The sequence below is a fragment of the Haplochromis burtoni genome, unplaced genomic scaffold (assembly GCF_018398535.1).
Source record: "Haplochromis burtoni strain Fernald_Lab_line unplaced genomic scaffold, NCSU_Asbu1 Contig_32, whole genome shotgun sequence".
Taxonomy (NCBI): Eukaryota; Metazoa; Chordata; class Actinopteri; order Cichliformes; family Cichlidae; genus Haplochromis; species Haplochromis burtoni.
In genome coordinates this window covers 16630-39042 of record NW_024582393.1, presented here as the reverse complement: position 1 = coordinate 39042, position 22413 = coordinate 16630, and the positions used below count along the sequence as shown (strand labels likewise).

At 42.3% G+C, this 22413-nt stretch overlaps 1 protein-coding gene across 1 annotated transcript; it reads right to left on the bottom strand.

Moving 5' to 3' along the window:
• Nucleotides 1-20901: 20901 nt before the first annotated feature.
• On the bottom strand, nt 20902-22413 carry LOC102297452 (trace amine-associated receptor 1-like). Its single transcript, XM_005918712.2, has one exon. It carries the CDS (start codon nt 22286-22288, stop codon nt 21344-21346), a length of 945 nt encoding a protein of 314 aa, XP_005918774.1. The 5' UTR covers nt 22289-22413; the 3' UTR covers nt 20902-21343.

The following is a 22413-nucleotide window of genomic DNA, read 5'->3' as shown; positions in this document are numbered from 1 at the left end:
GGGGAACTGCACCCAGACCCAGGTGGTGTTTCCCTTTTCCCTGCGGTGGGGGGAGGCAGACCGCCCCGACTCCGCAGCAGCAGGAAGGCTCCACACTCCAGACCGCAGTCGGACGGCCAACTCCTCCTCCTAGCCCCCCGCTCCAGCAGGTCGCAGAGAACGGGGGTGAGAGAAGACTCCAAACCTCCCTCCACCCGCTCATTGTCATGTTGATGCATGTGTGTTCTAAGGTGCATTTAAAACCCAGGAGGGCATGGAGCTACCTGCCAGAGAGCAGCAGGTAACATTAGGTTTTAAAGGTCCATGACTTAATGACCTTCTACCACAATAGCTTCGTACAGAGTCAGTTAGACTGAGTCGCTCCTCAAACAAAGCTACTACTTTTTTCTCCTTTGGATAACTTTTATGAAGTGTTTGAGAATATTTTATAACTCTTAAACCTTTCCGAGTATAGCTCTGATGTGCTCCTTCGCACAGTTCTTACTTCCCTGTCGCTCTGAGCAAATCCATCAAATTCTTGTTGTCCCTGTGGGATTACTGCTGGGGATGGTGGTGGGCGTGGGTATTTCTCAGGTAACAAACACAAAGTAGCAGCACCTGAAAGGGGGCACAGTATTCCAGCGTATGACAGTCTGCAAGAAGACATGGCGGTAAAGCTGCTGATTGTGATGCTCACGGTCAACTACATCTGTGACGGAGGTGAAATGTTTTTACGATAGGACAGAATATTTACATCTAGAGGAAATTCGGTGTTAAATTAATGTATCTGCCTCACCTGTTTGTGTGGCAGCACTGTTGAGAAAATCAACAGCGTCTGACTTTTTGCAAAAAACAAGAGAGGAGGAACCATCAAGGTGTTTCCCTGGAGGCTGCAGCAGCACCGAGCTCAGTGAGGCTGAAGAGCTGATAGACGTGAACGCAGGAAATGTAAGTAAGGAGGAAAGTGCCACAGATTTACGCCCACACTTGTAGCTTATGTTTACTTTGATTTTAACAACTGCTTCTCTGATAGTAGACAATACAGACTATTTTGGAACTCTCAGCACGAAACGAGTGAAACATCTTCACGTGCTAAAATGCTATTGTTAGAAAATGAGCTGAATAACCAGCACATTTCAGATAAGGGAGTTTAAGGGAGATAAGGGAATTTATGCTGAGACATTTTGTACTAATTACTGATGCATTTCCTTTTCATTGTTTCGTTTTAAACTGCATGTAGAGTGTATGTCATCTACAGATCTTTCACACCACAATCCTCTCTGCAGTCCTCAAAAAACAAAAAAAACCAAACAAACAAAAAAAAACCCCAAAACAAGTGTAAATGTCAGTAGCTGCAGAGACTGTGAAGAGAAATATTTTAGGTAAAAGCAGGCCATGTCCCCATTTGGCCAGATGGACTTGAGATTCTATCCACACGAAAATAAACCTAAAGAACAAAGACAATGCCCAGAAACTGGACTCCTAAGTCGAGAAGCACTCCTCTGTTTAACCGGCATAATGTGTTACTTAGTCAAGCAAGGCACTGAGACATGTATCATTACCGTGTTCCTACATACCAGGCCTGGAATCTGAAGACACCGCGAAGCCCATTAACACTGACTTTGTTACTTAGTGCATTTGCTACACGTATCAGATAACCAGCGTGAAAGCCAGCAGAGAGGTGGAATGTGATTAAGTGGGCTGTCTGTCATGTTGTACACTTGGGTATTTGTTGTGTTGCTTTGCATAAATCTAACCCATACAGCATTATTATTATTAACAGAGACCTCTGCTAGAGAGAGCTCATGAATATAACAACTCATTTACAGGAGGAGAGTTCCAGCCTGCGGTATAATGGAGATGCTTCCCAGAAGGACATAAACTATGTAAGCTGTAATTACTTGAAGTTGAATCCTGCATTTATTATCCTATTAAAAAGAGCAAAAATTTTTTACAATTCACAAGAGGTTTGTGAGTAGAGCCTGGCTGAAATACTATTGTCCTGTAGCAGAGCCCTGGGAAGGAAACTGTGGTGGATGAAGGATCTGGGATGTAGCGAAGAGAGAGCGGAGAGCACAAGATGACCGTGTTGTTATTGGACAAAAGGAAGCTTGGGTTTGATTGATGATGTTTGATTACACCGACAAAAGAAATATACAAAAATGATTACAGCAGAATATTATCAGTAGTCTTTAATGAAATACAGCATAGAGGCATGACATATTTGACTAATTTTGCATGTTATACCAGATACAGATATGTGTGCACTATTGAAAGTCAAGTCTTCAAACCAATAATCATCTTTCACGCCACCTTTGTGTTGTGTTTCTCAGCTCACGTAATTTTTCAGTGTTGTTTTATTCCCTCATAAACTGAGATCTACAACTGTGGTCAGAAGTTTACATATACTCATCATGGGCTTAAATGTTATGGTAATTTGGTGCTTTTAATGTATTCGTTAAATTCTTTTATTCTTATTCTTTTGTTTTCAAAGTGGAATAATTGTAAAGGTGTAGTTGAAGAATGTGGAGGGAGCCCTCAGCCCGATTTGCAAAATCAAATAAAGCGTGCACATATTAAGCAGCAGCTTTAGTTTACCTCAGTTTTAAAAATAACACATTGACACACTGCAAAGTTTTAGGTTTTGAAATAAAGAAGAGAGCTTCTTTCCACATTGAACAAAGGATCCACAAAAGAAGTTTTAGGGGTTTAAATGTACTTAATGAACTGATTCTGATGCCTGGGACTAGAAATGATTAATCCCAAGACTGAAACTCAAACATCTGCTGTGCACCAACCAACCACCCTCAGTGAGATGGCTGGGCTTAGGCTGAGCTGTTTGGCTCAGGAAGGAGTAAATCTGGAGTCCAATTAATGGAACAAGACCTCAGGTGTGGTATACAGACACTTTCTATTTAGAAAATCTGTCTATATATGAGAGCTGATTTACTACTGTGGCTACCTTTGACAAAACTGGGACCCAGTTAAGATGATTCAACTGCAACACAAGACATATTATTCTCTAAGGTTTAAAAAAAAAAGGAAGAAGGAAGGGTTGGCGAAGGGCTTGAAGTATCAGGAGAGCTGCTCTTACAAGAGATAGAGTAGATGTAGAGATACATACACCTGAGTACCGAATGGACTCAGGTGCAGACCAAGGTTTCCTTTCAAAAGACAAGTCAGTAGTTTGTTTGTTTGTTTGTTTGTTCTTTTTTACAGAAAACGTGTGATATATACAAAGTGCAGAGCTCCAAGAATCTGTGGGGGAAGAAAGGGAGAAGTCCGCATATGAATGCTCCTTCGCTGTTTCTCCACACTCCTCGTCAGACACTCATACTTTTTGTCCCACACGCACTTCGCCACTCAGCCGCTCTCAGACAATCCAGGACAGGAAACAGGAACAGTTCCGGGGGAATCTATATACAGGAGAAAATGGTCAGAAACAAGTTAGCGCTTTGCACAGAATAAACAGGTTTTGCCTGCGCTGCACTAATACAGGTTACGCAATGATCCGGCGACGAGAAGCACAGAATCGTCATCTTAAATAGTGGCCAGGAAATCAGGCAGATCATCGGTAGGTGTGTAATCAGGCCAGGTGCGTGGGCCAGAGGCGGGAGCTCCGCCCAGGGAGACAAAAGACAGAGGAGAGGGAGAGAGAGCACAACAATGACAAGACCACACACATTTCTATATCATTTTGTGTTTCAAAATAGGTGTGCCCTCTGGTGGACAACCTGTGGAACAGCAAAACAGCTAATGCAGTCCTTATCAAAAGTTCATCTGTTTTCTGACTGGATTGTTAAATTTGTGATTGACATGATATTGACCAATCAGCTGAAAGGAAGAAAAATAGGGTCAAAATTCATACTTGTTACTTGAAACTTGAGTGCAGAGTTTCACATGTATTTTTTGGCTAAGTCAAAACACAAATCTTTTTTTTACGCACACACAAATTCTTTTTACACATACAAATCTTTTTTACACACACACAAATTCTTTTTACACATACAAAACTGATTTACAAGTACAAAATATTTATGACCACAATTTGAGCCCATACCATTAGACCAGTCTGCATCAAATTTGATTTGATTTCTCCCGGGATTTATTTAGTAATGCCAATTCAAGTTCCATCCTCTGCCACTTGCCCTATGGTAGTGGGCAGGCTGGAGTCTACCATAGGGCAAGAGGCGGGGTACACTCACAAAGACACACATCCATCCACATCGACACCACACTCTGAACGGCAGACACTTAGATGCCCCCCTCTGCAACAAACTCAGGATGTAGCCAGATTGGCGACGGATTATCAGCCAGGGGTGTAGGAAGACCTGCCTGCTCTCCTCCCTGCTTGGCAGTGTTAGGGGTGGCCTGTTGGGTGCATGTGTTGGTATAGTGAATATGATGTGTGAAAACTAGAAAGCTTTAGAAATTGAGAAGAAAAAAGCAACACATTACAATTCAGTTTTATTTATATAGTGCGAAATCAAAACAAAAGTTGCCTCAAGCACTTTATATTGTAGGGTCAAGACTAGGGATGTTACTGGCAACTAATTTCTTAATCAACTACATGAGGAAAAACAATTAGACTAACCAACTAGTATAAAACTAAGAAACAATGACAACAGATATGTCATGGTCCTGGGTGTTCAACCCAGTTTTGGGTTTTTGTTGTTGTTATGAACTTGTGCTGTAGCTCTATATTATTGTTTCTAGAGCTTCCGTTACACTAGTCTCTGAGTCTTCTTTATTCGTATTTTAAATTCTATATGTATTGTTGCTCTTGTTTGTTCCCTTCACATCCATGCTGTCCTAGTCTCCTCTCTGTGTCTGTCAGTATACCCTCTCATGTACCCATGTCAGTCTGTTTCTTCCCATTCCCAGCGTCAACCCCATGTGTCTTAGTCCTGGCCTCTGTGTTTGTTACTTCCTGTTTTATTGTGATAGTGTCATGCTTTATGTGTATTATGTTTAGTATTGCTTCCCCTTTCTTGTCAGTCAGATTAGTGTCAGCTGTATTCCCACCTGTGTTGTGTTCTCCCTCATGGTAGTGTTGTGCCTCGCAGAATGTTTTACTCATTGACACAAAGTGACAGAAAAACATGACCACATAATGGACCGAGTGGACTCAAATTTGTTTTCTGAGGAAATATTTGCTCTTTGGGATTATTGCCAGAGCTTAATCCATGCTATAGACCTGTACTGGAGTCACCTGCAGGGTGTTGTCTTTGATAGTTTCCTTTCCTTCACAACCTGTGTGTTTCCCAACACTATTTTGTTAGCATAAGTTCTGACTGTCGTCTGAACTTATGCACCAAATGTTTCAGAGTATCTGGCTTTCTTTCTGGAGTCCCTGGGCAAATTGGTTGAGGGTACTCCACCTGTGGTCCTACTAGGACACTTCAGTGCTCATGTAGGCAATGGCAATTAGATGTGGAGGGGTGTGATTGAGAGGAATGGTCTGCCAGATGTGAACCCAAGTGGTGTACTGTTATTGAACTTCTGTGCAAACCACAGTTTCTCCATAACAAACACCATGTTCAAACATAAGGGTGCCCATAAGTGTACGTGGCACCAGGACACTATAGACCGCAGAGGGGCTGTTGTGGATGAAGATGCTGGACAGACCTGGCGCGCCTAAAAGTATAGTCGGGTTGAGGCCCCAATCCACGAGATCTTCAACTCCCACCTCCGTCAGAGTTTCGACAGCCTTCCAAGGGAGATTGGGGACATTGAGTCCAAATGTTCAGCACCTCCATTGCTGAAGAAGCTGCACTGAGCTGCGGCTGCAAGGTGGTTGGTGCCTGTCATGGTGGTAACCCCGAACTAGATGGTGACCAGAACCAGAGGTAAAGTTAACCATCAGGATGAAGAAAAAATCTGGCTTGGTTAGCTTGTGGGACTTGGAAGGTAGGTCCTGACAGGCAAAGTGGAACTGGACTCGTGGCTCAAGCAAAAACTCGAATGTGAGAGGAGTACGGAGAGGCCATGGAAACTGTCAAGCTACTCAGGAGGGGAAAGCGGTGCTCTACCTGAAGTCTGCATAGTGTGGGCAGAGCGCTGCTGACTTGGACATTGTCGGGCAGTGGAAGAAATACTTTGAGGACCTCCTTAATCCCACTGACATGTCTGTCGTAGAGAAAGTAGACTCTGGGGTTGAGGGAGACAACTCATCTTACCTGACAACTCAGGTAACTGAAGCAGTTAAACATCTCCTTGGTGGCAGGGCCCCTGGGGTGGAGAAGTTACTCTGAGTTCCTGAAAGCTCTGGATGTTGTAGGACTGTCTTAGTTGACATGCCTCTGCAACATTATGTGGAGATCGAGGGGGTACCTCTGGATTTGTAGATCAGTGTGGTGGTTCCTATCTTCAAGAAAGGGGACCAGAGGATGTGCTCCAACTATAGGGGAAACATACTCCTCAGTCTCCCCCAGAAGGTTTGTGCCAGGACGCTTAAAAGGAGTCTGTCCAGTCGAATGTCAGATACAGGAGGAATAATGCGGTTTCCGTCCTGGTGGCAGAACACTGGAACAGCTCTTTACCCTCTAGAGGATACTAAAGGGGGCATGGGAGTTTTCCCAACCAATCTACATGTGTTTTGTGGACTTGAAGAAGGCATTAGACCGTGTCCCTCGGGGTGCCCTGTGGGAGGTGCTTCCATAGTATGGGGTTTCTGTCGCATTGCTATAGGCCATTCAGTCCTTATACAACCATTGTAAAAGCTTGGTCCAAATAGCTGGCAATAAGTTGAACTGGTTCCCGGGGTGTGTTAACCCTCTGGGGTCCAGGGTATAATTTGACGTTTTTGACTACTTTTGATTTGACCTCTATATTTCACCTTTAAAAGCTGTTCATCTTGCCTTGTTTGGTATCATTATTTTCAGCACAACCTCAAATATCTGAATTTGAAGTTATTTTTTCATTTTGGCATACTGTATTAACACAATTGATCTAAATTCAGACAGACACAGGTCCTCCAATCAGCTCTATGCAGCAGACAGGCTTACAGTGGTGCTTGTGGGATAGAGAAAGAAACACTTCTCTTCCAGACATGAAACTGAAAAGAACAATGGCCTCATTCCCCACTGACTGTACAAATAAAGATGTATTTTTTAATTGTTAATTATCTCACGAGTCGCTGTTGCTACCATCAGCCACCATGCAGACAAGTTTTTTGTTTACAGATGATTTATTCTAAGTTACCCAAAAGGATAGCTCATTTTTGTCATCGTGAGAACTAATTAAAATGAAGTCAATTATATTCAGAAACATCACCATATCTTAAACATAAAAATATAATGCTACTCTAGCTTTTCTCACATATTTAGTGAAATTAAATAACTTAAACCATCACGTGGCATGGTTTGCAATAAATGGTAAATGGTAAATGGCCTGTATTTATATAGCGCTTTACTAGTCCCTAAGGACCCCAAAGCGCTGTTATCAAAATAAACCCAGCAAATAAAAGTGTAGAAACACAAATACATTTTATCATGGTTTCATGGAAACTCAGAGATACCATAAAGACACCTCATTGTTGCCATAGTGCTCTTCGCAGCTGCACTTCATCTCAAAAAGGTAGGTTAATAAATTGGATTTAACTTAACCACAATACTTAAACATTTTTTATAAACTGGAGTCCAGCTTGAAGGCAGTGATACAGCAAAACCCGTGGTACATGCTTTACTTGTTATGTGTCACTAAAAAGTCCGTGCTGAACATTACTTCCACTCCACTAAGTTTCAAAAGAAAATCCTGCAATTAAAGTAAAATTATTTCTAACAAATACAATGAAGAACATTAAAATAATTCACTGTCAGGTATAACTGCTATGATTTTGACGACAGAGATTAGCTGCTTAATTTTGCTCTGCCCTGCCTACTGAGAAACCTGACACCAGGTTATTTGCATACTAACAGTGATTAGATGTTTAGCTGGGGGGAGGGTGAGTGGGGGTTCACTGCCGAGTGCAGAACACGGAGGGAAAGAGCAAACATGACGTGAAACATATCATCTCATTTGTGCCTTTTCCAGCAGATTTTTCAGCTACTGTAGTAAATGTCCATATTGTAATGGGTTGCCCTTGAGGATTCACACGCAGGACTCCTGAGTTGCGAGTTAACAATGCCCCTGGGATCCCTGGGACACACAAACCCCTCCACCACGATTCACGGAGAGGAACAACGTCTAGCTAAATTTAATGTTTGTGATTTGGAAAATTTCTATCACAGCACTTGCTTTTGAAAGTTTATTCTTTGGCCATCTTGCTTGAGCCGTCTGACATTTTGTGAAGAAATTTTTAGCCACCAGTTCCGCACTATGACTCTTGGGATAGGGCAGAACTTAAAGGATACACCTAACCTGTCCTTTGAACTCAGACAAAAAAAAGGCCAAATTTGTGGGCAACATTTGGAGGAGTCCTCTAATTTGGACAGCCTTTTTCTTCTCACTGTGACCCAGTTGGCCTTCAAATGTGGTCTTTGAATTCAGCCCCTGACTTGGGACACAACCTGAGCAATCCGGCCCCTGGTGGTACATACTGAGGTAGAGAAACAGTCTGAGCGTGCAAGTCTAAGAGCATGGTTAATGCAACTTTGACTTACAGACAACTCTCCACACAGATACAGATTGCTGCACAGATCTGCTACAGCAGAAATAGCAAACGTCACGTGTAAAAAGAAAATCAAATGGAAAGCTGGGTGACCTGTAAGTGATGACTTGTCTGTACTTTGAGCAACCATTAATGCACGCTTCACAGTTATTTACATAAATCTTTAAACCCATATTCTGAATACACGTTTGCAGATTTCTATAAATATTCCTGATTGCACACACATGCATCGAAATACACACACACGGATGTTCACACAAATCAAATTGCACATAAGCAAATTGAGACACACACAAATCTTTTGTTAGCTCCGCAGCAGCATCCATCAAGATGATAAGTGACAGATGGTACAGCTCAGATTCACACTGAAATAGAATGAAATAGTTGTCCATCCTCAATGACCATTGCTCTCTCCTTATCAATTTTTTTCTAGTTTTTCATTTTGTTAGTGTCATTTTAACTACTTGCAGCATGAGTAGTGCCACACGCCATTGAGGTTTTGCTGGTAGATGAGCTCCACCAGGATGACCCATCCATACATGGATCATCCAGTCAGAAGAAGCTTGCTATCACAGCCTCGAACCTATGGAGGGCATAGCAGCAGATGGGCTATCACACGAGGGAAGTTGGACAGGGTATCAACCCAGCACCAGAACCAGTATTGTATTAACATTAAGTTAGTGACCCTTCAGGTGTAGAATCAGAATCAGAACGACTTTATTTATCCCCAAGGGACAATAAAGATACAACAGAGCAGCATGACATTGAAGATAAGGACAGGCCATAAACAGGCAATAAGAGTGAGATAATACATACACATAATATACAGTATATACACAGTTTTAAAATTACACAGTTTTAAAATTAAAGTGACTGAATAGGTGAATAAATAACTGTAAGTGACTAAAAGTGAGTAAAGTGTCGGCAGTATAAAAAGAGTGTAGAGTAGTTTATGTTTATGGGTGTGGGAAATGGTCTTATCGGCTAAAGTTATAAAGCAGAGTGGCTTTGGGGACAAAGGTGGCTCTCCTCCTCTTAGTCCTGCAGGAAATACAGCGGAGGCGTCGTCCAGAGGGGAGCCATTGAAATGCAGGGTGGAGAATGTGAGATGGGTCATTGATGATTTTGGCTGCCTGTCTAAGGGCCTGTTGACTGAAAACCTGTGCCAGAGTTCTGACAGGCAGGCCAATGATTTTAGAGCACCCTGATTTACTGTGCTGCACTCTGTTCCTGAGAATTTCAGGAGGTTGTCAAAGATGGTTCCCAGGTATTTGTACTCCTCAACTACCTCCACTGGCATCCCATGGATAGTGGTGGTGACTGAAGCAGCCAGATCCCTCTGCCTACTGGAGAAGGTCACCACCATCTGTTTGGTTTTGCTCACGTTCAGTTCAAGTTTGGAGGTGTTACACCACTCTACAAACTCCTGAAGAGTAGGCCTGCGGTGTTGTGAGGGGTCTGACAGCAGTGACAGGAGAACTGTGTCGTCAGCATATTTCACCAGGTTACAATTGGGCTGTGTGGATCTCCATCGGTGTAGAGGATGAAGAGCAGGTGGGAGAGCACAGAGCCCTGGGGGGAACCAGTGGAGGTGGAACGGAGAACAGAAAGAGAGTTGTTGACCCGAACTTTCTTATTTTAAACTCTCACTTTTAAGTCCTGGTGAGTGAGGATGTGGACTCTTCAAGCTTGGCGATGTTGTCCGTCTCAAACCTGGTGTAGAAATTGTTGAGGTTGTCAGGGAGGGAGGAAGGGTTGCTGCCTTCCACCTGGAGGGTTCTGGGGGTGGTGACCACAGTATTCATACTGTTGATATCCCTTAAGCGAGTTGTCAAGAGAACATTGGTTGAAATCACCCAGGATGAACTTGGGAGAGTCCGGTGATAATTGTTCAAGTTTGTACAGAGTGTTGGTGAAGTACTCTGTGGCTTTAGCTGCATCAACTCTGGGGTGGATGTAAACCAAGATGATGAAAAGCTGTGGGAATTCTCTGGGGAGGTAGTAGGGGTGCAGGGAAACTGCCAGAAGCTCGATGTCTGTAGTGCACAGCTTCTGCCTCACAGTGACTGTAGAGCACCAGCTGTTGTTTACATACAGACAGCCTCTGCCGCCATGTTGCTTCCCGGTGCGTTCGCGGTCTCTGTCCAGACGAAGGGGTGGTGAAAAGCCATCCGTGTGCAGCGTGCTGTCATAGTCGCTGTTGTTTAACCATGATTCCGTAAATGCCAGAACGGAGGAAGTTCTGTACTCATGCAGGTGGTTGATGCAGGCTTGCAGCTCGTCCAGATTGAAGCAGAGAGACCGCACATTAGCAAGGATAATGGATGGGAATGCTCGTTGTTTGTGTGTCTCCCTCTTGAGTCCTGGTTACCTTGTTATTGTGAGTTTTTTTATTTCCGTGTCCACTGAGTATTTCCTCGGGAAAGTAGTCCATGGGAGTGGAGCGAAAAAGCCGGAGGCTGGGCTGCAGCTGCAAGGTTTAGTTGAGCCTTGGGGTCATGTCGAGTGTCGAAAACAAGTCCGAAAATGACTGGGAAAGGAAAAGGAAAAGAATACAACTATACCAAGCACACAGCTCAAAACAACAATGAAAAGAGCAGTAAAGTTAGAAAAAGAATGAAAAAGAACGCAAAACTTGTCACGATCCTGGGTCTTTTGACCCAGCATTTTGAGTTTGATTTTCTGTTCATGTTTATGGCTTATGTTTAAGCCCTTTAGGTTTTCTAAGTTCATTTTTTTACCATGCCTAGGTTGTTATAGTTCTTTGTTATTATATTCCCCTTGTGTCTTCCAACCCCTGTTAAGTCTCCTTGCCCTTCATGTGTTTCATGTCTGTGTCTTATGTTGTCAAGTTCAGCTTGTCAAATTCAAATTCAAATTTTATTTGTCACACACACACAACCATACACAGTATGACATGGGGGTGAAATGCTTGTAGCTGTACAATGCCCGACCATTAAATGACAGAAGAAAGGTTTTACAATATTTACAATTTACAGTTTACTACAAAAATTACAAATTAACTTAGGAATTTACAGTAAAGAATGTGCAAATAGCAGAAGAGATTATAAAGATAAGGATTATAAATTATAGGAATTATAGGATTATAGGAAATTATAGGAAATGTGTGGTGGTGCGTGTGGTGACGTGTGTGAGAGTCCAGTCTTATAGTGACGTGTTTGGGAGAGTCCAGTCCTACACCTGGTTCAGGCCCCGAATAGCCTGGGGGAAGAAGCTCCTCCTCATTCTCTCTGTTTTGGCCTTAAGGGAGCGGAAGCGCTTCCCAGACCTCAACAGTGAGAAGAGTCCATTGTTGGGATGGGAGAGGTCCATCATAATCTTCCTAGCTTTGGTCTTGCACTGCTTGGTGTAGATGGACAGCAGGTCAGGGAGCTCTGATTGAATGATGCGTTCTGCCGAGCGCACCACCCTTTGCAGATCTCGTCTGTCCTGCTTGGTGCTGTTCCACTGTGATGTCATTATGTTCATGTGTGTCAGCTGTTTCCCCATGTGTTCCCACTTCTCTCATTAGCCTCCTGTGTGTATTTAGTCTGTGCCTTCTCATTCAGTCTTTGTCGGATCGTCTGCGTTGTTCCCATGCCATGTACTGCGTTCAGGTTTTCATATATCCTCATCACATTGCCATGTTTGGAGTTTGTTTGTTTTTCTATTTGCCGAGGTTTTTCATAGTTCGTGTTTCCTTTCTAGTTTACCCAGTTTAGGTTATTGCTTAGTTTGCATTGTTTTCGCCCTTTTATTTTGTACTGTTCTGTCTGCCTTAATAAACGGCTCATGATCAGTTAAGTTTGAGTTTTAGAATGTCTGCACCTGGGTCCACTCTTCACACTCCAGTTTGCCTCAGCAGACAGTGACAAAACTGCTCAGCTGACTGGCCAGTCGACCACATGAGCAGTGACCCGGAAATACCGGAAATCTCTGCTGAACGTTGTACTACAGTCAGCAGAGACAGAGCTTTATACAACATGTCTTGTAGGTCACCCAGACATCCAAAGACCTCCACTGACTTGCCAGAAATGCCTTGTTAGGTAGCAGGACCCACTGTCAGATCTTATGCTCCTGCAGTGTGCTCTGGGTTCTATGGTGAAACACAAATGCCTGATATTATGTAGCTGCAATTAGCAGGCTGTTTATAGATGACAAAGGCATGCTTCTGACTGGTCCTAATTTATCACTGACCTAAACCCAGATAGGCCACAGTCTGTACAGGAGCTCACTCATGCCCTGATCCACATCTTAAAAGAGGACAATATGCACCGTGTCATAAGAAGCATATCCAGACATCATAGAAGTGAATAAGTACGCTGGGCCCATACTCACTACTAGTGGTGCAACGGATCAAAAAACTCACGGTTCGGATCAGATCACGGTTTTAAGTCATGGATCAGATAAATTTTTGGATCAGCAAAAAAGACAAGACAAATGTAACTGTCCGTTTATTTAGTTAAGTATTTTTTGCCCTTTAAAAAACATTCAACTCTAGAATCATTCCACACAATTATATAAAAACAAATTAAGGTGCATTATAGGGCATTTTAATTATTTCCTTTAATGTGGGCACAATCAAAAACAACTTAAAATTCAATTTAAGGTATCATTGCTTCTTACTTTGAACATTTGGAGAATGAAATAAAAACTAGCTTATGTCCACATCATCAAAAAAGAAGAAAGAAAGCAAAGCAGATGTGAGGTTATAACTTCAATTTTTTTTTTCAAAAAGATGAGGATGTCTTCATTTTCTGGGGAGCGTGTAGACCTCTTTGCTGTAACTATGTCCCTTGCTGTTGAGAACACCCTCTCGCTAGGCACTTAAGTGGCAGGCACACCCAGATAGCGTCTTGTCATTATGGCAAGGTGAGGGTATTTACATTCATTACTTTTCCACTACGTCAGTGGATCACCATCCACTGGAATGCCACTTACTGCCTCATAGGATGCCACCTCCTCTTTGATGGTGTCAGCAAAAGCCTTGCTGCCCATGTCCTTCTGTACAAAAGTGTCGCCAAAAAGCTCTGCCATTGCCGACTTCTTTTGAGGAGGACTTGTGTCTGCTCCTGTTGGTGCTGCTTGACCCTACAGGGAAAGTTACTTTATTGATTAAAACAATTATTTTTTAAAAGAATATTTCATTGACATTAAAATGTGGCAATAACTTTGAAGAAAAACATTATCATTAAAAAAAATATATATATATATATAATTTCTAAATATTTATTTTATTTACCTCTTCACAGTCTGCAGTGCCAAGACTGCTCACAGTCTCAGTAGTGAGATCACTGTATGTCCTCAGGCGTAGGGCAATGTCTAGGTGAGACAGGGACTTGAACCTTGGATCAAGTGCAGTAGTTCTGTGAAGGTACTCCTGTAGGGCTGGTGGTGAAGTGTATCTGGGCTTCAGGTCCTCTGTAATGGTAGTCTTGACATCTCTTGTGATGGTGCTGTCTTCCTCACTTGGGACCATGGATTGTAGGATCCTTGTTTTCAGAGGCAGGATCATGGACATATGGTGCAGTTTCAGTGCTCAACAGAGTTGTAACCGCTTTGAGTGGTTTGAGCAGCTGGAGGACCTCCTCTGCCACTCTAACATCATCATCAGACAAGGTGACGATCTCTCTGACATTTTTCTTCAGGGTTTTGTCTGTTAGTGCAGAGTATATAGCTGTCTGCTGCTCATGATAACGTTCCAACATATCATAAGTAGGGATGGGTACCGGTATCCGGTGCCATGATGGCACCGGTTCTGACATAAACTTTAGTAACCAGACCAAAAAGCAGCGCACATTTTGGTGCTTTATTTCGGTGCTTTTTTTTCCTAAGATGTCATACACTTTAGATTCTAGCCAATCATTTTACGTTTCTGAGGATAGTAGTACGTTCTTTTAGAGCAGTGCTACAGATTAAAAATGCCCGAGGCGAAGCAGTCAAAAGTCTGGCTGTACTTCACAGCAAAATATGTATACTCAGCAGCCTGCAACAAGTGCTTTAAGGTGATACTGTGATACTGTCAAAGGTGATGATGATGGCAGCAGCTGCCGTTCTTCTCTGCGTGAGTAGCTTAATGTTGTTCGTGTGTAATTTACGTTGAGTAGGCTAACCTCGTTATTACATTAATGCATGTAAGGTGAACTAGCAAACATCATCATAGCTACATGCGGCTGTCTTCTTGTTTGATGGCAGATACTCCCTTCACCCTGGCCAAAAAGGCTAAAATGACCAAAGAAAAAGTGGAAAACAGTTAAACATGAGAGGTTTTTGGACAAAGTTTGTGTTTTTTCCATTGTTTAAGCACTGCTTCCAGCCAAGAGTGATACCATATATGCCCCATAGCTGCAGAAAAGGCTAACATTGTTATCTTTTTACAAAAAAACAGCTGAACATGAGAGGTTTTTGGACCAATTTTGTGTTCTCCATTCTTTAAGCACCGGTTTGAGCACCGTTTAAGCACCGGCACCGTTTCAAAAGTACCGGTTTGGCACCGGTATCGGATAAAACCTAAACGATACCCATCCCTAATCATAAGTGGAGTTCCACCTTGTTGGGACATCATGTATGAGTTTATTAGTAGGCAGTTGTAGCATATCTTGCTTGCTCTTAAGCACATGATCAGCTGTTGAACTTCGGTGCAAGTAGGAATCCACCTTCCTTATCCTCCCAAGGAGGCGGTCCATCTTACTCACTTTCCCTTTTGGGATGCTAAATTAATTGCATGTGCAAAGCACCCTATCTGTGGGCCCAGTCCTGCCTCGTTCACGGCATTTATTTGGTTTTTAGCATTATCTGTTGTGACTGGGATATTGGTATTGGGCCTCTCTATCCTCCACTCTGCCATCGCTTCCGTCAGTAAGTGCGCCAGATTTGTACCCGTGTGACTCTTATAGAGGGGGCGTGTCTGCAGTACAGGGCTTCATATCTCCCACTCGGCTGTGATGTAATGAGCGGTCATGGTCACGTAGTTTTCCGTTGCCCTGGAGGTCCAACCATGTGTAGACTTTTTCTCCGCCACGAGCCTTGATGCTCTCTTTTTGACAGAGACCTGGATTCGCCCTGGTGAGTCGCTTCCCTTTTCTGAGCTTCTCCCCCCGGACTGTGTGTTTTTTAGCTCTCCGAGGCTTACCGGTAGAGGCGGTAGCTTACCCTCAGTCTCTAAATGTAAATACAAAGTCCAACAGCTACCCTGTCCTTCCTACCTCAGCTACGAGGCTCAACTTCTGGAGATGACCGCCTCGCAAACTTCTCTGTTTGTTGTGGTTTACCGGCCACATAAATATAATAAGACTTTTATTCACGAATTTGCTGACCTTCTTGGTTCAGTTATTTTTAAATATGACTGTGTGCTTATTGTTGGTGATCTTAACATTCATATCTGCTGTAATGACGATCCGTTAGCCAAAGATTTCCTTGCATTAACAGACTCTTTTAATCTTGTCCAGTAATCAACCAACCCATGCTAGGGGCCATACTCTCGATCTGGTTTTTTCATATGGCTTGGACATTAGCATTAAGGATATAAGCAATGTTGGGATTTCTGATCACTTTCCTGTTATCTTTGATGTTAACTTATGTACTTCTGAACTTCACCCTGAGTCTTTCCTACACCCTACACGTATAATTAATTCTGGAACTGTGGAGAATTTTTCAACGTCTTTTCCGAAACTTGCCTCCTCCATTCCTGACTGTTCCCTATCTTCCACGATTGATGACTTTGCTAGTACCTTTTTTTCCACATGCTCCTCCATCCTCAATACTGTTGCCCCTGTTAAAATGAAGCACCCTAGATCCTTTTCCCGATGCTGGCTAAACGATTCTACACGTGCCTTGAAACGTGTGTGCCGCCGGGATGAGAGAAGATGAAAGAAAGATAGACTCCAGGTTTCTTATGATATCCTGCGTGCCCGCCGGTTGCAATTCAACTTGCTGCTAAAATGGCTAAAGCTGCCTTCCTATCTAAAATTATTCTTACTCATGGTCACAACCCCCAATCCCTCTTTAATGTTTTCAGTTCATTGGTTAACCCCTGTCCTGAAATGCCACTGGCGTGCTCTCCTGCTCTCTGTGAAAATCTTTTAACTCATTTTATTCATAAAGTTCTACATCTTAAGTTCTCGCTCCCTTCGGTGCCGAGTTTTACTCCCACCCCTGGTTGTTCATTATCATTTCAACAGTTTGAGCCGGTGTCACTCCATACTCTCAAGCGACTTATTGACCAATCAAAGGACACCTCTCCTGCTTATGATATCCTTCCATCTCGTATAGTTAAGGATTGCTTCAGCGTAATTGAACTCAGCATCCTATCTCTAATGAATATATCCCTACTTGCAGGCTCTGTTCCTTTAGCCTTCAAACACGCTGTTGTCCAGCCCGTTCTTAAAAAAAAGAACCTTGATCATAACGATCTTGGAAACTATAGGCCAATCTCTAACCTTCCATTCCTGTCCAAAATACTGGAGAGGATCGTTCTTTCACAACTCCAGCCGTATTTGGACCTGAATGCCATTTATGATAAATTTCAGTCTGTTTACAAACCCTGTTATAGTACTGAAACGGCCTTGCTCAGAGTCCTCAATGATCTCCTTCTGATTGCTGACTCTGGACGCTCTTCAGTCTTGGTCCTACTAGATCTATCCTCGGCTGGTAGATCATAACATCCTATTAGCGAGGCTTGAACACACAGTTGGCATTGGAGGTGCCGCCCTTGATTGGTTAAGTCATACCTTTCTAATAGGTCCTTCTCGATCAATTTTGGCCCTTATTTATCCTCTGCTGCAAGGATCTGTCCTTGGCCCCCTGCTCTTCTCACTGTATATGAGGCGCAATCTTTGAGAAGTATAACATTACACATCAATCAATCAATCAAAGCTTTATTTGTCACATGCAGGTTGCCCTGCAGTGAAATGGGACCCCCCCCGACCTTACACATATAGCATAAACATTACATGGGGATACAGGTCGGAGATTGGTAGAATCAGAGAAAAAAAACATTGAAATGTACACTACAGTGGGGAAAGTACAAGAGGAAAAAAAGAGACCCCTACTCATGCTGTGCTTCCATGGTAGGACAGCATGAGAACAGGAAACAAAAAAACTCCTCTGCACAAAGAGCACATAAATGTCCACAGCACAACATTATGAAGACATGACAAGCTACAGGGGTGGGTGGGGGGTGAGGAGTAATCCAAAACAAACACAGCAGCCGCCCTGCACAGCGCTACCATTCCAGCGCGGCACAGAGACCCGCCGTGTTCCCTCGCAGGAAACAAGCATCGAAGGCGTTGGAAAGGGAGGGGGGATGAGTGAGTGCCTATCAGTGTAAGTGTATGTGTGTGCGTGTCCATAGTTCAGCTGAGACAGTGTCCTTCGGCCTATCAGGCTAAGTAAACAGTCCTCCAGCCAATCCAGGTGTCCTTGCATGGGATGGGAAGAATAGTCATCACACAGTCGTTATCAGGGAGTTGTTTTGGTGGGCTCCAGCCTCGGGCCTGAGCAGCTGGCGCCGTGGTGTCCAAATGTTGAATATTGTTGATTTTTCCTTTATGCGAGCAGCTCCGAATTTAGCACTCTGACACTGGTCTCTCGATCTCCCGTTGGAGAGCCGCGAGCCTCCCCATGATGGTATCAAACTTCATTGTTATGCTGACGACATACAGATGTATTTCGAACTAACTGATGATCCTGCTATGTCTTTGTACGGCTTTCGCAAGTGTATGCGTGAGGTCAAAAATTGGCTCGCAGGTAATTCTCTTATTCTAAATGACAGGAAAACTGAAATTATCGTGTTTGACAGCAGAGTCCCTCGTGGCCAACTCCGTGACGCCCTCGGTTCCTTTAACAGTTTCCTCACCGACACTGTTAGTGACCTGGGTGTATTCTTGGACAGCTCTTTTAAGTTCGACAAACAAGTGTCTTCTGTTGTTAAATCTTGCTTCCATCAATTGCGTCTTATTAGCAAGGCCAGACATTATGTTCCGCATAGGGACCTTGGAAAGCTTATCCACGCCTTTGTGACATCTAGGTTGGATTATTGCAACTCACTTTACTTCGGTCTTAACTCTCCTGTCCTCCATAGACTCCAAATTGTTCAGAATGCGGCTGCTCGTCTCCTTACTGGTAGTGGGCGCCATGTCTCTATTACCCCTGTCCTTGCTGACCTGCATTGGCTTCCCATTAAGTATCGCATTCAATTCAAAATCCTGCTGCTTACCTTCCGAATTATTAACAATATAGCGCCAAGCTACCTCATTGAGCTACTTAGATTATACACCCCTACTAGAGCACTAAGATCATCTTCCCAGTCACTCTTGGTGCTCCCGAGATCCCGGTTGAAGACTAGAGGTGACCGCGCGTTTGCCGTGGCAGCACCTGATTTATGGAATAACCTCCTCATCGCTATACGCGAGTCTGATTCCATCCATTTCTTCAAATCGCGGTTAAAAACCACTTATTTAGCCTCGCCTTTTCTACCAGTTAACGCCTGCTTGTCAGTTAGCTTAATGCTTATTCTTATCTTTGGCTTATTCTTAATTACTTTTAATCATTTTAAAAAAAATTGACTGTTTCATCCTTTACACTTAGTTTCCTTTTATGCTTTTAGCAATTCTTTTGCTTTTGTGTTTTAATGCCATTCAGCCTGCTAGCATGTTTTGGTACCTTGCCCCATAGCCCTCATCCTTCCCTGTTACTTCATCCTACTCTCTTGCATGTTAAGCACTTTGGTACACCACTGGTTTTAAATGTGCTATATAAATAAAGTTTGTTGTTGTTGTTGTTGTGTTTTATCCACCACCCTTTACCCATCTACATATTTAACGGGGAAGCCAAAATGCTCCCACACATGAGATTTAAGTGATGCTGGAGGTTTCTCGAGGTCCTCTGCTCCTTCAGTTGGACTGCTAGCGCTGGCCATGACTATTGCTTGAAAGACTGACCATGCGCAGATTGCGCATGAAACTTGTGCAGTGAAACTTTTTTTTTTCTTTTTCGAATCTTCGGATCATGTGCGTACCGAACCATGGAGAGGGATCGGTTCGGATCACGGGTCAACAGTGATCTGTTGCACCACTACTCACTACTGAGCCACAATGACAGAAGAGACACAAACAAAATATAGCATAAAACAGTATTTGTCCCTCCTTTTATTTGTGTTATAGTGAATGTTATGTGAGGCCTAATGTTAACATAGAGTAAGTTTGATGGGTCTCTGTAAACATCATGTTACCAGTATGATCTAGTAAGAGTATAATGGATTGAAATGGAATTCATTATAATAACACAGTTCAATAGTATTTCTTCACTAGTGGTTGGCAAGCCATCTCAACGAGCAATTTCCTTCAGTGACCTGAAACTGGACCTTCAGTGAAGGTCCAGTTTCAGCTCTCCCACCCTGTATTATCGGCATTCTGAACAGAGGAGAAAAAAGGGCCAAAGAAACACACTTACACCGATTCTTTAAGTCTCCAATGTGCGGGAACCTAGCTTGCTTTAAGAGGCCAATGATATGTTATTGGCTGAGGAGAAACTCCCTCTCTTGTAGTCAGACCTTAACTGGCCCAACAACATGCAGGTGTGTGATAATGTGTCACACTCAGGTGCAGAGAGAATAGCAGAAATACTCAACTTTGGAACACAAAGCAAACCTGATGCACACGCACACATTCTCTCACACACAAGAAGAGGGAATAAGAGAGTGAAAGAGGGGAAAAGGTTTACTGCATTTAAACTCCCACTTTTAAGACAGTGAAATGAAAAAGCTTTTTTGTGGGTGGCATAAACATATTTTATCTTAGTGTTGCTGTTCAGATTCATGATTCAGCTTCTTTGATGGGAACACGTGTGTTATGTGTCGCCTGAAAAAAGTTGTTCCCATGTTCAATATATATTTCGTTTTCCTGTTGAGATATACTGTGTGTATGTATGTACGTATGTTTGTAAATGGAAAATTAATAAAAACAGACTTTTTGGGTTAATTTAGTGTGAGCAATGAAAAATGTCACCATCCTAAGGCAGTAATTATGGGAAAATATCATGTCACTACTGTTGTTGCTCTTTTATTGTTTTCTGCTCCAAACATCTTTACCTTATGTATTTGCCAAGTGCTAAAGTTAGACCTTTCTTAGAGCTGGTTGGGAGAAAGTTAGCTCTGTGTACAAGCAGACAAGCTTAAGGAATACAGATTCAACAGTCATTCATACGTTTAATTAGGGATTCTGTGTTGTCGTGTTTCATTTACACAGTACACACAAGGGAAGTGGACTAAACACCTGTAATTACAGACAAGCAGACACGCAGACAAGCTTAGGGAATAAGGATTCAACAGTCATTCACACCTTTAATTAGGGACTCTGTGTTGTCTTGTTTCATTTACACAGTACACACTTAATTTTTTTTAAAAAAAGAGACAGAATTATTATAACAATTATGTACATGTTTATTGTAACATTAAATGCTGTTTGTCAACAAGGTCTTCTATAAGGGCAATACAGAAGTAGTAGTAGAAGAATGATCATTTGTGTCATGCTCACTTTTAGCAGCCATTCAATATATCTTCATATTTTATAGAAACGTGATAATTACATGAACAAGCTCATTAACAGTGTACTGATAAAATCTGTACATAGGCAGTTCAGTCTGTGCATAGTGACAGTTGACTTACATAGTTGAAACTGTAATGAACAACATAGAGAAGATCAACTGTGGTGATATTTACTCTTATTGATATAATTCATAATATATATATAGCTGTCAGTGTAGTTTTATGTTAGTAACATCACCTTGAAATATTTTTCCAGAAATTATCATTTTAAAAGCTCTTCTAAACCAAGTGTAAAAGAAAGCATAAATAAAGGGATTGAGCATTGAGTTAGAAATTGCAAACCAGTTAAATGGTTCAAGAAGCACATAAAGTATAAAACTATCCAGAGGAACAAATGAATAACTAAGAAAAAGAGGAACCCAAAAAATTAAAAATATTCCAATAACTATGGTTAATGTCTTTGTGGCCTTTCTCTCCGTACTGGAAACTGCTTTAGACTTTGTGTTCTGAGAAATTGTATTATGGATGCTGCGTGCCTGCCTCAGTGCAACAACAAGAATTTTGGTGTACATGAAAAGTAAAACTATTGTTGGGATATAATATACTACCACTGATGCGGCAATGAGAGCGAAAAGGCAACTTGTGTCACATTCGTCTAAAATAAAAAACAGCAGGAAGACAAAAATTCCACACAAGATAGCAACAGCCCAACTTCCAAGGCCCATCTTCATGGCAACACAATCAGTTATTTTAGTTTTATATATCAGAGGGTGGCAAACAGCATAATATCGATCAACAGAAATACAGCACAAATTTAATAAGGAAGATACACCCATTGTTACATCCATTGTGCTTCTTAAGTTGCACAGTAAACTGTATATATACAAACATGGCTTTAGAGACACTGTCATGCTCAAAGGAAATATTAAAGCACCAATTAGTAGATCAGCCACAGCCATAGAGAGGATAAGGTAGTTTGTAGGAGTGTGGAGATATCTAAAGTAAATTATAGAAATTATCACAAGAAGATTTCCACATATTGTAAGAAGCATAAATGAGCTGAGGACAACATATAATAACACACATAATTTGTTCTTTTGTGAATCGCAGAGAAGGAAGCTCACAGTATTAACAGTCACATTGAATAACTCCATGACTCCCTGTCACAGCCCTGGAACAAGTTTCAATTTTCAGCATTCAAAAAAACATTTCTTTCTCTGTTCTCATGAACAAACAAACAAACAATGCATTCTTTAGGTTGTCTACATACCTGTATGAG

Coding starts and splice junctions, on each gene's coding strand:
- LOC102297452 (XM_005918712.2), bottom strand. CDS start 22,288: ATGGAGTTATTCAATGTGACTGTTAATACTGTGAGCTTCCTTCTCTGC.